Here is an 11144-nt window from a genome sequence, read left to right as displayed (position 1 = left end):
AATGAAAATTTTTAACTAATTCAAAAATAAAATTATAACAATTTTAATTAAATGACCAAAATGAAAATTTAGCCATAATTTAATATTCACATAATGTTGAATGGCCGTGTATAGGCTTTGTAAGTGAAGAAGCATTGGCTTGGTTTATCGATTTAAGGTTTGGGTTTTCTGTTTGTTTCCGCTTAAAAGGTTCAGTGTTTCTGATTGGGCCTTTTATTTTATGTGATAAATATTCAATATATAGTCTATTTTTGATAAATTTTCTTAAAATTGATGACGTGGCATAACGAGAGCCGCCTATTCGAATTTGTATAAACGACTCCCAGCGTAGACCCTAACGTACCGAATTTCTACCCTCAATCTAAAGTCCTAAGTTAACTCCAGAAGCTTCCGAAAGGGGAAAAACCCTACTAAAACCTTCGCACTATAATATATTAATTTTACTTCTCCCTTAATCGCACCCAAAGGAACAAAACTCACTGAGTTACCATTTCTCAACTTTCCCGAAACTCGCTCGCTTGCATCTCTTCTCCAGTTCTCAATGATGCATCGCTTCTCCCGGCGCTCGGTATCGGCCGCCCTTCGCGCCCCCGCTACTCGTTACCGGATCGCTGCGGCTGCTCCAATCTCCTTCTCCACTCCCATCCCTGTCTCGGTACTCTCTTTCTCATTTCTCACCATTTAAATCTTGCTTTCGTTTCACTGAAACTTAAGGAAAAGTCTTTATTTTGTTTTATTCTAAATAATTATATTTTTGTGCTTAGTTTGTAAGTGAGAATTAATGAGAACTAATGGAGAAGGTTTTTTTTTTACTTTTTTAATCTTTTCCGCATCTTCTTTCTTGATAATGATTAACGAAAAGGATTTATGAAATCACTTTGATTATGACACTTTTCAATCGGGTATTCTATTGTAGTATGATTTGCGATTTTATTAGTTTTAGTTAATTAATCTTTGTTTCACTGTGACCAGGCAGTGGAGAGTGATAATAGTACCAGGTGGTACTCAGCAATAACTGGAGGGAAATGTAACACGACCAGACATTCCTCTCAATTGAACTTGAAAAATGATTTGTTTTTGGGAAGCCGATACGAGTCAACCTCGGCAGCATCTGATTCAGGAAATCCACCTCCACCTCCAGCTGAGAAATATGAGTATCAAGCTGAGGTATGTTAAGGCCCCGACGTGTATAATAGTTCTTATGCTACTGCTTTCCTGAGTTTTATTTATAATGCTACTGTTTCATACATGTTGGCAGGTTAGTCGTCTCATGGATCTTATTGTCAATAGCTTGTACAGCAACAAAGAGGTGTTCCTTCGGGAGCTTATCAGGCATGTTTCGAGAATTTGTTCTTCCATCCCTGTATTATTAAAATATAATGATTTTTACAATAAAAACAAGCTCGCCTATTATGTTTTAATATTATTGTTAGGTTGTTTAGATATAAGGAACAATTTGAAGTTTTAACCTTTTCCATTCTAGATGGGTCAATTTCTTTATGCTCTTAGCATTTAACGATCTCTGCTTGCTGCATGAAATACAATAGAACTATGTATGGTTATTTTATTTCCTCTCTGATCTGGTATAATATTTGTGGTGATGTCATTTTTTTTATTTTGTAATTTGAAAAGATGTCAGTAATGCTTAGATACAACAGAGTGCAGACTACAGAGTTGTCTTTTCAATAATTGATCTTTAATCTAAAGTTATATAAGGGCCTGCGTAATTGGTATCATTAAATCTAACTATTTATTTATTTATTTATTTTGGTTTCAACAGCAATGCAAGTGATGCCTTGGACAAGTTACGGTATCTAAGTGTTACTGATCCTCAGCTTTCGAAGGATGCTGTTGATCTTGACATTCGTATCCAAACTGACAAAGACAATGGAATAATAACAATTACGTAAGAATATGAGCTGTAAGATGCTTTGGTTGTGGATTTGCTTTTAGCAATACTTATATTCTTACTTTGCTTGCTACAGGGACTCAGGCATTGGTATGACACGACAAGAACTTGTAGATTGTCTTGGAACAATTGCACAGAGTGGAACTGCAAAGTTCTTGAAGGCTGTAAAGGTCTAATATTGAAGATAATATTTCTCTAACCTGATTCCAGGTTTACATGTTATGTGCTTTAATAAAATGTACAATTTTGCAGGAAAGCAAAGATGCTGGTACTGACAACAACTTGATCGGTCAGTTTGGTGTTGGCTTCTATTCAGCATTTCTGGTTTCTGATAAGGTAAGAAGTACTTGTCATTTTAGCACGTGAATTCAGAAGTTCATGTGGTGGCAGTTGCTAATGTATTTTATTGTAATTGTAGGTAGTTGTTTCAACAAAAAGTCCAAAATCTGATAAACAATATGTATGGGAAGGAGAGGCAAATGCTAGCTCATATACTATTCGGGAGGAGACAAACCCAGAGAATCTCATTCCACGAGGAACACGCCTTACATTGTATCTTAAGGTCTCTTAAATAATGAAGAATATTTTAGTACCTTCATTTATTATTGTATCTTGAACTAATCTCTTGTTTCTTTTTGTCTGTGTGCTTTCAGCGTGATGACAAAGGTTTTGCCCATCCGGAACGGATTCAAAAGCTTGTGAAGAATTATTCACAGTTTGTTTCTTTCCCGATTTACACATGGCAGGAGAAGGGAATCACTAAAGAGGTGCTTTCAACATGATATCAACATTTGCATTTTTCTTGACAAAAGTCATCAACTAGTATTAGGGATAACTAACCTGTTGGCTTATCACAGGTTGAAGTTGATGAGGACCCAGCTGAAGCCAAAGAGGCTGATCAAGATGAAAAGATTGAGGTGGTTTCCTTTTTATATTTATGTAGTTTTATCATCATCTACAGGCTCATTAGCAACATGCAATTGATTATTTTTCGACTTTGATGTAACAGAAGAAGAAGAAAACAAAGAAGGTTGTTGAGAGGTATTGGGATTGGGAGCTTACAAATGAGACTCAGCCAATTTGGGTGAGGTTTTAGGTCTCAGTTTAGAATTGCGCAAGTTTTAAATTTGTATTTCTAAAATGTTTTATGTAACTAATTTTATCTTTACAGCTCCGTAATCCTAAGGAGGTGACAACAGAGGAATACAACGAGTTCTACAAAAAAACTTTTAATGAGTACTCAGATCCGTTAGCATCATCTCACTTCACAACTGAGGTAATTACATTGCTTAGTGGGAAGCTATTCTGAATCAGCTTTGAAAAGTTTGTGGGGGTCTCTTTGGATTAAATTATCTTGAATTAATAGAAGCGGGCTGTGGTTTTAATGTCCTAAGATAATATTGTTGAAATTTTATGCAATTTTAACATGGCTAGAGCGTCACTCCTCCAATGTTTCTTATTTCATTTTTAAGTTATAAATATTGGTTTTGCAGGGTGAGGTGGAGTTCCGTTCTGTACTCTATGTCCCAGCCGCTTCTCCTATGGGAAGGGATGACATAACCAATCCCAAAACGAAGAATATAAGACTCTATGTTAAAAGAGTTTTCATTTCGGATGATTTTGATGGCGAATTGGTAATAAAATGTCTTTCCTTTATCCATGAGAGGAATATGATTGATTCAAATGTAGTCTGACTTGTGCTCACTTCGTATTCTTTTGGTTGTATAGTTCCCTCGATATCTAAGCTTTGTCAAGGGTGTTGTGGACTCAAATGACCTTCCTCTCAATGTCTCACGTGAGATTCTTCAAGAAAGTCGCATCGTACGGCCTAAATCTTTTTCCAGAGTTCTTGTTAGATACTGAAAAAGTAACTTACTTTTCTTATTTAACATTCTTCTAACTATAAGTTTGTGCTTTTTTTAAAGGTACGAATCATGAGGAAACGTTTGGTTCGAAAAACCTTCGACATGATTCTCGGAATATCCATGAGTGAAAATAAAGGAGTATGCATTATATTTTCTCCTTTCTCCTATCTTCTGCCTCTGTTTTCCCTTCCAACTCTTATGTGACTTTGTAAATATATTTACTGTAAAAAAAGACTTAAACAAAGCATGGCTAATGGTGTAATTCTTACTTTTGTGCGCTAATAAGAATTGATCAGCATCTTCTGCCGTTTTGCTTTTGTATACTAACATGTGCTTACATTGTAGGACTATGAGACATTTTGGGAGAATTTTGGAAAACATTTGAAATTGGGATGCATAGAAGATCGTGAAAATCACAAGCGTCTTGCACCGTTGCTTAGATTCTTCTCTTCCCAGAGTGAGGACGAGATGATAAGTTTGGATGAGTATGTTGAAAACATGAAAGCTGAACAGAAGGATATCTATTACCTTGCTGCTGACAGCGTGAGCAGTGCTCGGAATACACCTTTCCTGGAGAGACTTCTTGAGAAGGATCTTGAAGTATGTCTCTTTCTTCATTAAATATTGAAATATATACCGATTAACTTTATTGTGCATCATCTTGAATGAATTTTTTTGGTTCCAATCTCCTAGGTGCTCTATTTGGTAGATCCCATTGATGAGGTTGCCATTCAAAGTCTGAAATCTTACAAGGAGAAGAATTTTGTAGACATTAGCAAAGAAGATTTGGATCTAGGTTAGTCTGTGTGTTCTTGTTCTGGCCTGTACCAGCTTATTCTTGTGAGTTATTTAGCAGTTAGATCAACAATTAGGTTAATGCTAGTCATGGGTTACACATTTTTTATTTTTTTTTATGGTCTCAATTCTGTAGGTGATAAGAATGAGGAGAAGGAAAAAGTAACAAAAGAAGAATTTAGCAGAACATGTGATTGGATTAAGAAACGATTGGGTGAAAAAGTTGCCAATGTTCAAATCTCAAATCGTCTGAGTTCATCACCCTGTGTTTTGGTATCTGGGAAGTTTGGTTGGTCTGCCAACATGGAGAGGTGAATATCCTCTTGTTTGATCTGCTGCCTTTTATAGCAAATTTCTTTAGCATCATTTTTTAACACGATTGATTCTTTTGCAGACTCATGAAGGCACAAACTGTCGGTGATACCTCTACTTTGGAGTTTATGAAAGGGAGAAGGGTGTTTGAGATCAACCCTGAGCATCCAATTATTAGAGAATTAAACGTACGATGATGAACATTAAACTTAATCTCTACCTTCATTCTTTATCATTTTATGGAACTTATTGTACTCGTCTCTGCAGGCTGCATTCAAGAGTAACCCAGATGATGAAGATGCCTTGAGAGCAATAGATCTTTTGTATGATGCAGCACTTGTTTCTAGTGGTTACACTGTAAGTTTTTTCTCATTATTTCCTCTGAGAAATATATCATATTGCATCAACCTTAGAATATAGTTTTTTATTTTCATATTGTACCTATCTTACTATACTTCATTTCGTATACTGAGGTTTATCTTGCGATTTGAGCTTTGTAGAATTGATGTTAAATATCCGAAAAGTGTTTGAAGTCATTGATTGTTGACAAAATGCCGCTCATAATTGTGAATGTGTTTATTCTCATACGTGTTACTTGATGTCAATTATGCAGCCTGACAATCCAGCACAGCTGAGTGGTAAGATATATGAGATGATGGGAATGGCTATTTCGGGTAAATGGTCAACGTTTGACAGTCAGCAGTCAGCATCACAGCCTCCCCAAACAGAGACATTGGAAGCTGAGGTAGTTGAGCCAGTTGAAGCTGGTAGCCAGAAATGAAAAGTGCATGGTTGGTTTTGAAGTAGGTTCCGTTTGCATATACCTTATATATTCAGCAAATTCCGAAATGGGTTCCTTAGCAAGTGGCGGATGCATGTTGGATGTAATGCTAGGGTTTCTCGTTTAGAGATACAAATGTAGTGATAAAGTTGAATGCTATTGAGAATTGAGAGTAGAACTGGTTGGACAAATTGCGAATCATTATGCTCTTTTGGTACTTTACAGCTGCTGAACTTTACCTTATCATATCGCAAAACATAAAGGTATTGTGAAATCACTCAAAACTGCAATAATACACCAGCAATCTTCCCATGGCTCCATGATAATAAGCTGGAAGAGCATGAAATCCTTAAACAGAGTCAATCATCAAGCTTAAATATACCTCTTCTAATAGAATGAAAAGAAAACAAAAATGAAAGGTTGTTAGCAAGTAAGAACGCCTTTGCAAGCCTTCCAAAAATGATGAAAAAGAACAGGTAGAGAAAGTCGGCTCCTAGAGGTGCTGCTGACTTCCATGAAAGTCGGTTCAACTTGAAAATCGATTTCACTGTACTGTAGAATTTGATATAGTTTGCTTCATAATTTTGAAGTCTATCTATTTTCATAAAATTTATTTATATTTGGTAAATACAAAAAAAAACCACCAAACCAGATATTCATCATCAATTAAATTGTGTTGGAGCTTAATTTATATATTTTTATAAATAAGAGTTGTATATGTCTTGGTATATTAATTTAATCATACACATATCCTTAAAATTTATTTATTTTTATATAATTTTTAGGGTAATTATTTAATATCTTAAGAGTTTTTAGATTTTATAAACTGGTTAAGAGTGTAACAAATGTCATATTTATTTATATATTTAGTATTTTTATTTTTTATTATATCTTATAATATACTTGTCAATCCCTTAATTCTTTAAAAACTTAAAAAAAATGTATAGAACAATTATGTTATTTCATATTGTATTAGAGAATTTAAAATGTAAAATAGATAAAAAGAAATTTTTAAAAGTTGCCCTAAATAATGAATGTAAACTTGGCGACATCATTTAATTTTCAATAAAAGAAGTTCCATAATTAAGAAACTAAAACGCCACATATTACTCGACATAACTTGCTGTTTACTTTAAAAAATGTTTTACAGTTATAATCTATATATAATATAAAATAGAGAGCCTAGTGAATAAATAGAGTTAAAATGGTCTTTTTAATACATTTCTTTTAAAATAAGTAAGGTTATTATAGTCCTTTTAATATACTTTTATTTAGGTTAATAGAGTTAAATTAGTGATTACCATTAGCATTAATTTAGAATATTAAAACAGTAATTTCTATTTCTATATAAATTTTCAATTCTTTATTATCTTCTATATATTTCTACTAATGGTTAGACTTGTATGCGGCCCAAAGATCCATTTGAAAAATGAGAGAGTTTGGGTAAAAATAAAGCTAAAAAAATTGGTTTGGATAAAAATTAAGGCCCGTTTAGAAAATTGGTCAAGCCTCGAGTAAGGTTTTTTTTGCTCTGCTTGAATTTACAAAAAAAAAAAACTCTACTGTTTTGTTGATGTTTTTCTACTTTTTTACTGTCATTTCACTATTATGTTACTACCATTTATTGTTATTGTTTGGATATTGTATAATTATGTTTTTTTTGTTATTTTGTTACTATTTCAGATGTATTTTCTTGTTAAATTACACCTATCTTAGTGTTATTTATATATAAAGACTTTTTTAAACTTATTTTCAATTTGTTGGGAAACATTTATTTGAATGTTTTAGTGTTTTTGATGAATTATATTTTTAAATTTTTTATATTAAAATAAAATAAAAATTTTAATACGGGGGACTTGGACTGGACCTAAATTTTAGTATTTTATTTAGATCACGCTGAGCAAAATTTTTAACCCATTTTTAGATTGGATTGAACCTATCAATTGGATCTAAAATTTGATTACCACACTACTTACTTCTTGAGTTTGTGAAATTTAGTTGTTGAAGTTTTACTTTTCATGTAGCAGGTTGATTTTGTAATATTTACAATGCATACGTTTTGTTTGGAAGAAAAATAAATCTTACGTTTTACTCTTGGATATTGATGTTATAAGGTCAATTTAAGTATATGATTATTCCATATTCACAGGTTTTAAGTATTTTTTTTTAGTTAAATCCGCAGCAACACCTCACAAATTCTTTGGTATTTTAGGTGCATTATTTTTACTTAAATAAAGGGTGGGGTGGGCATCCAAACCTAAGATTTTTTATCTACCAATGAATCCTGTTAAGTTGTATTTATGTTTGTTTATTTTGATAAAATGGATCACATAAATTTGATGCAATTACATTATATCGGAGGTAATTTTTTTTTTAAATGTACTAAAATCATATTTAAGTTTTTATGTTTCAATTTATATAATTTCTCAAGCTTTTGACTTTCTACCAAAGGCAAATGTTTTAGTATGGTACAAGAAAATAAGGGTAAAAAATCAAGATATTTAAGTATGGACCAAGGATCATGGGCATCCATGGCAATCCAAAGTGCACCAAAGATATTCTATTTATAAATGTTTATATTAAAAAAATTAAATTTTTATAAATATTTGGCAATATATATATAAATGTTTTGCTATATTATATTGTTAGTAAGCATGTCATTATTGTTGGAGATTGACCCGTATAATCGATGAGTTAGTAAACGTAAAAAGAAACAAATACAAATATTTTAATTGGAAAACTCTCAAAGAAGAAAAAATCACAGACAAATGAAGCCTCTATTTCTCACTAAATGAGTAAATAAACGAGAGTACAATATAGAGAAAATAAACCTAAAAGTACTAAATGTGCAATACCCAAAACCTTGAATATAAAGCTCAAAATTCCAAAGAGCAAACCGGTAAACAAAACCTTAAATCTTATAGAGCACTCACAAAAGAGGTATAATAACTCTCTATAATTACCACGAAGCTCTCACTAAAACTCATATGTAACTATATTTTGTCGCCTTTAAGAAAACGCCCTTAGTGATTGACATATCAAAACAATGATACAAGGCCTCTTTAAATAGATTAAGATTAGCGTTCTAATCATACTAAAATATCCCTAGAATAATCAAAATCTAATTAGGAGAAGAAGTCCTACTTGAAGTCTAAAACGCTGCTGTCAAATAGGAGAAAACGTTGTGAGATCGCAATGTCCCATTCGCCTCGTCACAATGTCGTTCATCGCGTCATCTCGATGAGCTGATGCTCCTCATCCCGACGTCTGGCCTATTTTGGCCCTTTTCCGATTGCTTGTTGATTCTTGTCTAAAATGCTTGCAACCTGTCCAAAAAATACGAGTCACACCCCACAATTGTCAATTTCACTAATTTATTTTTATCCTTATTTACATCTCATTGTAGTATTTATGAGAAAGTATTCATACTTTTTCTATTTTCTCTCATTAATTCTTTATAAATTACATTAGTTTTTTGGATAAGTTTGTTTTATTATACAAAAACAATTTACATTGTCTTACAAAATTGAAAATTCTTTTGTAATACATACTTTTCTATTACCAAAACTCTTTAAGAATCATTTGTAATTTGTTGCATATTTTATGAGATTTGCATAATCTATTAATAAATATGCAACTAAAATCGACCATCTAACCCGTAAAAAAGAGGATAACAAAATGTGTTTAAGCACACTAACATCAACTCAAACTCGTATTTTATTTTTGAAATTTTAAATCAACTTTAATGTATCATTTATCATTATTGAAATTTTATTCTATGGAAATTAATTAATTATATCCTTTATGAGTGATTTGGTTTGTAATTTAATTTTACATATATATCTTTTTTATTTCTAAAAATAGTTCAAATCGTGAGGTGGTTTATTTTTTTTAGTATAATCATGAACAGTGAATAACAATCCGCAACTGATGTATTAATTTAAATAACAAAAATTCATTTGATTTTTTTTAGTAAAAAATAACAAGGAAATATATATATTATAATAACAATATAATTTTATAAAATAATTTAGATAAATTATTCTTTTACTCATTGCCTTTTAATTTTTTAATTTATTACATGCATTTGTTTAATTTTTTTATAATTTTTATATATTTTGATTTTAAATAAATTTTTTATTTTAAGATTTTACTTAATTAAATTAGGTTTTCTTATTATAATATTAAAATTAATGATATTAAAGCTTAACATATAGTTAAAAGAATACACATTAATAATATTTATAACATTAAAATTATATTTTTTAAATATAATAAAATTTAATTACATTCATTGATTAAAATAAAGTAAAAATAAATATAAAATTAAAAAAATTCAAATTTTAACAATTTTAAAATTAAAATATGTTAATTTAACAATATATATAATAAATAACCTATAAAAAATTACTAATAATATTATTTAAATTATAATATAATAATATTCAAATAAAATATTGATTTTTTAATGTTAAAATATACATGATGTCTTGATAACTAAATTCCAACAATTTAAAACCTCCACACATGAGAATGTAACTTCTTTCATGAAAGAGAATATCTTAAACTTATTATTATTAACTTCATTAACGAAAATAATTTATTTAACAATTTGAGTAGAAATCTTTCAAGATGGAATAAATAGCAATTAAATGATAATAAATTTTTTTTAAAAAAAATCTTGAAACAGAAAAATTGAAAAGTAAATTTATATCATTATTAGGTTCAGTTGGAAATTTTGTTATTATGGTTGATTGTGTGTTAATTATTCTTTTTAAAATTATATTTTTTTTAAAAATTAAATATATTTAAAATTGATTTTCAATGGCAATATAATAACTCTATTACACGTGTCTTAATTTTTTTCTATTCAATATTTATATAAGCTAACAAAAATTAATCTTGAAAAAGAAAATTGAAATTTATCAATCATTTTTATTTTCTTAAATTCATTTAGATAATTGACTTTCATAATTTTTGTTGAGATAACCAATTTTTATATTATATTATTTTTAGTGGGTAAATGTCTTCATATTTAATGAAAACTCTAAGTTTTATGAAATTGTTATTTTTAATATTTTAATTTAACTATACACACGTGTATATATTTTGATAAATTTTAAAAAAGAAATATTTTATAGATAAATTAAATCATTTTTATATAAAAAATGTAACATGTTGTATACAATTTAGCTTTTAATAACTTTTCTTTTTTAAATTTATGTAATCCACTTATCTTAAATAAAAATTGACAAACTTTTCATCTAAAATTTGATTTAGCTTTCCATGGCACATAATAATAATAATAATATTCTTTTAATTATAACTTATTTATAATCACTTTAATTTTTATAATATTTGAAAACTTTTAATCTATAATTTTAAATTTCAAAATTTTTATAAAAATATAAAATCAATAAAAAATTAATTTTTATTTTTAAATATTAAAAATTCAATCCTAAAATGCGACATCATATTCCGT

General features: G+C 29.8%; 1 protein-coding gene across 1 annotated transcript; it reads left to right on the top strand.

Moving 5' to 3' along the window:
- The first annotated feature begins 341 nt into the window (after nucleotides 1–341).
- LOC107954949 (heat shock protein 90-6, mitochondrial) lies at nucleotides 342–5879 on the top strand. The gene is made up of 20 exons (XM_016890643.2): nucleotides 342–655; nucleotides 973–1167; nucleotides 1259–1332; nucleotides 1781–1906; nucleotides 1986–2079; nucleotides 2162–2245; nucleotides 2328–2471; nucleotides 2563–2676; nucleotides 2767–2826; nucleotides 2919–2993; nucleotides 3081–3185; nucleotides 3403–3543; nucleotides 3638–3730; nucleotides 3835–3912; nucleotides 4120–4374; nucleotides 4468–4570; nucleotides 4706–4880; nucleotides 4964–5069; nucleotides 5149–5238; nucleotides 5495–5879. The coding sequence occupies exons 1-20, from the start codon at nucleotides 542–544 to the stop codon at nucleotides 5660–5662; spliced, it is 2394 nt and encodes a 797-aa protein (XP_016746132.2). The 5' UTR covers nucleotides 342–541; the 3' UTR covers nucleotides 5663–5879.
- Nucleotides 5880–11144: the final 5265 nt, after the last annotated feature.

Source organism: Gossypium hirsutum, chromosome A07 (assembly GCF_007990345.1).
Source record: "Gossypium hirsutum isolate 1008001.06 chromosome A07, Gossypium_hirsutum_v2.1, whole genome shotgun sequence".
NCBI classification, from domain to species: Eukaryota; Viridiplantae; Streptophyta; class Magnoliopsida; order Malvales; family Malvaceae; genus Gossypium; species Gossypium hirsutum.
The sequence above is the reverse complement of the archived record's forward strand: the minus strand, read 5'-3'. Positions and strand labels throughout refer to the sequence as shown.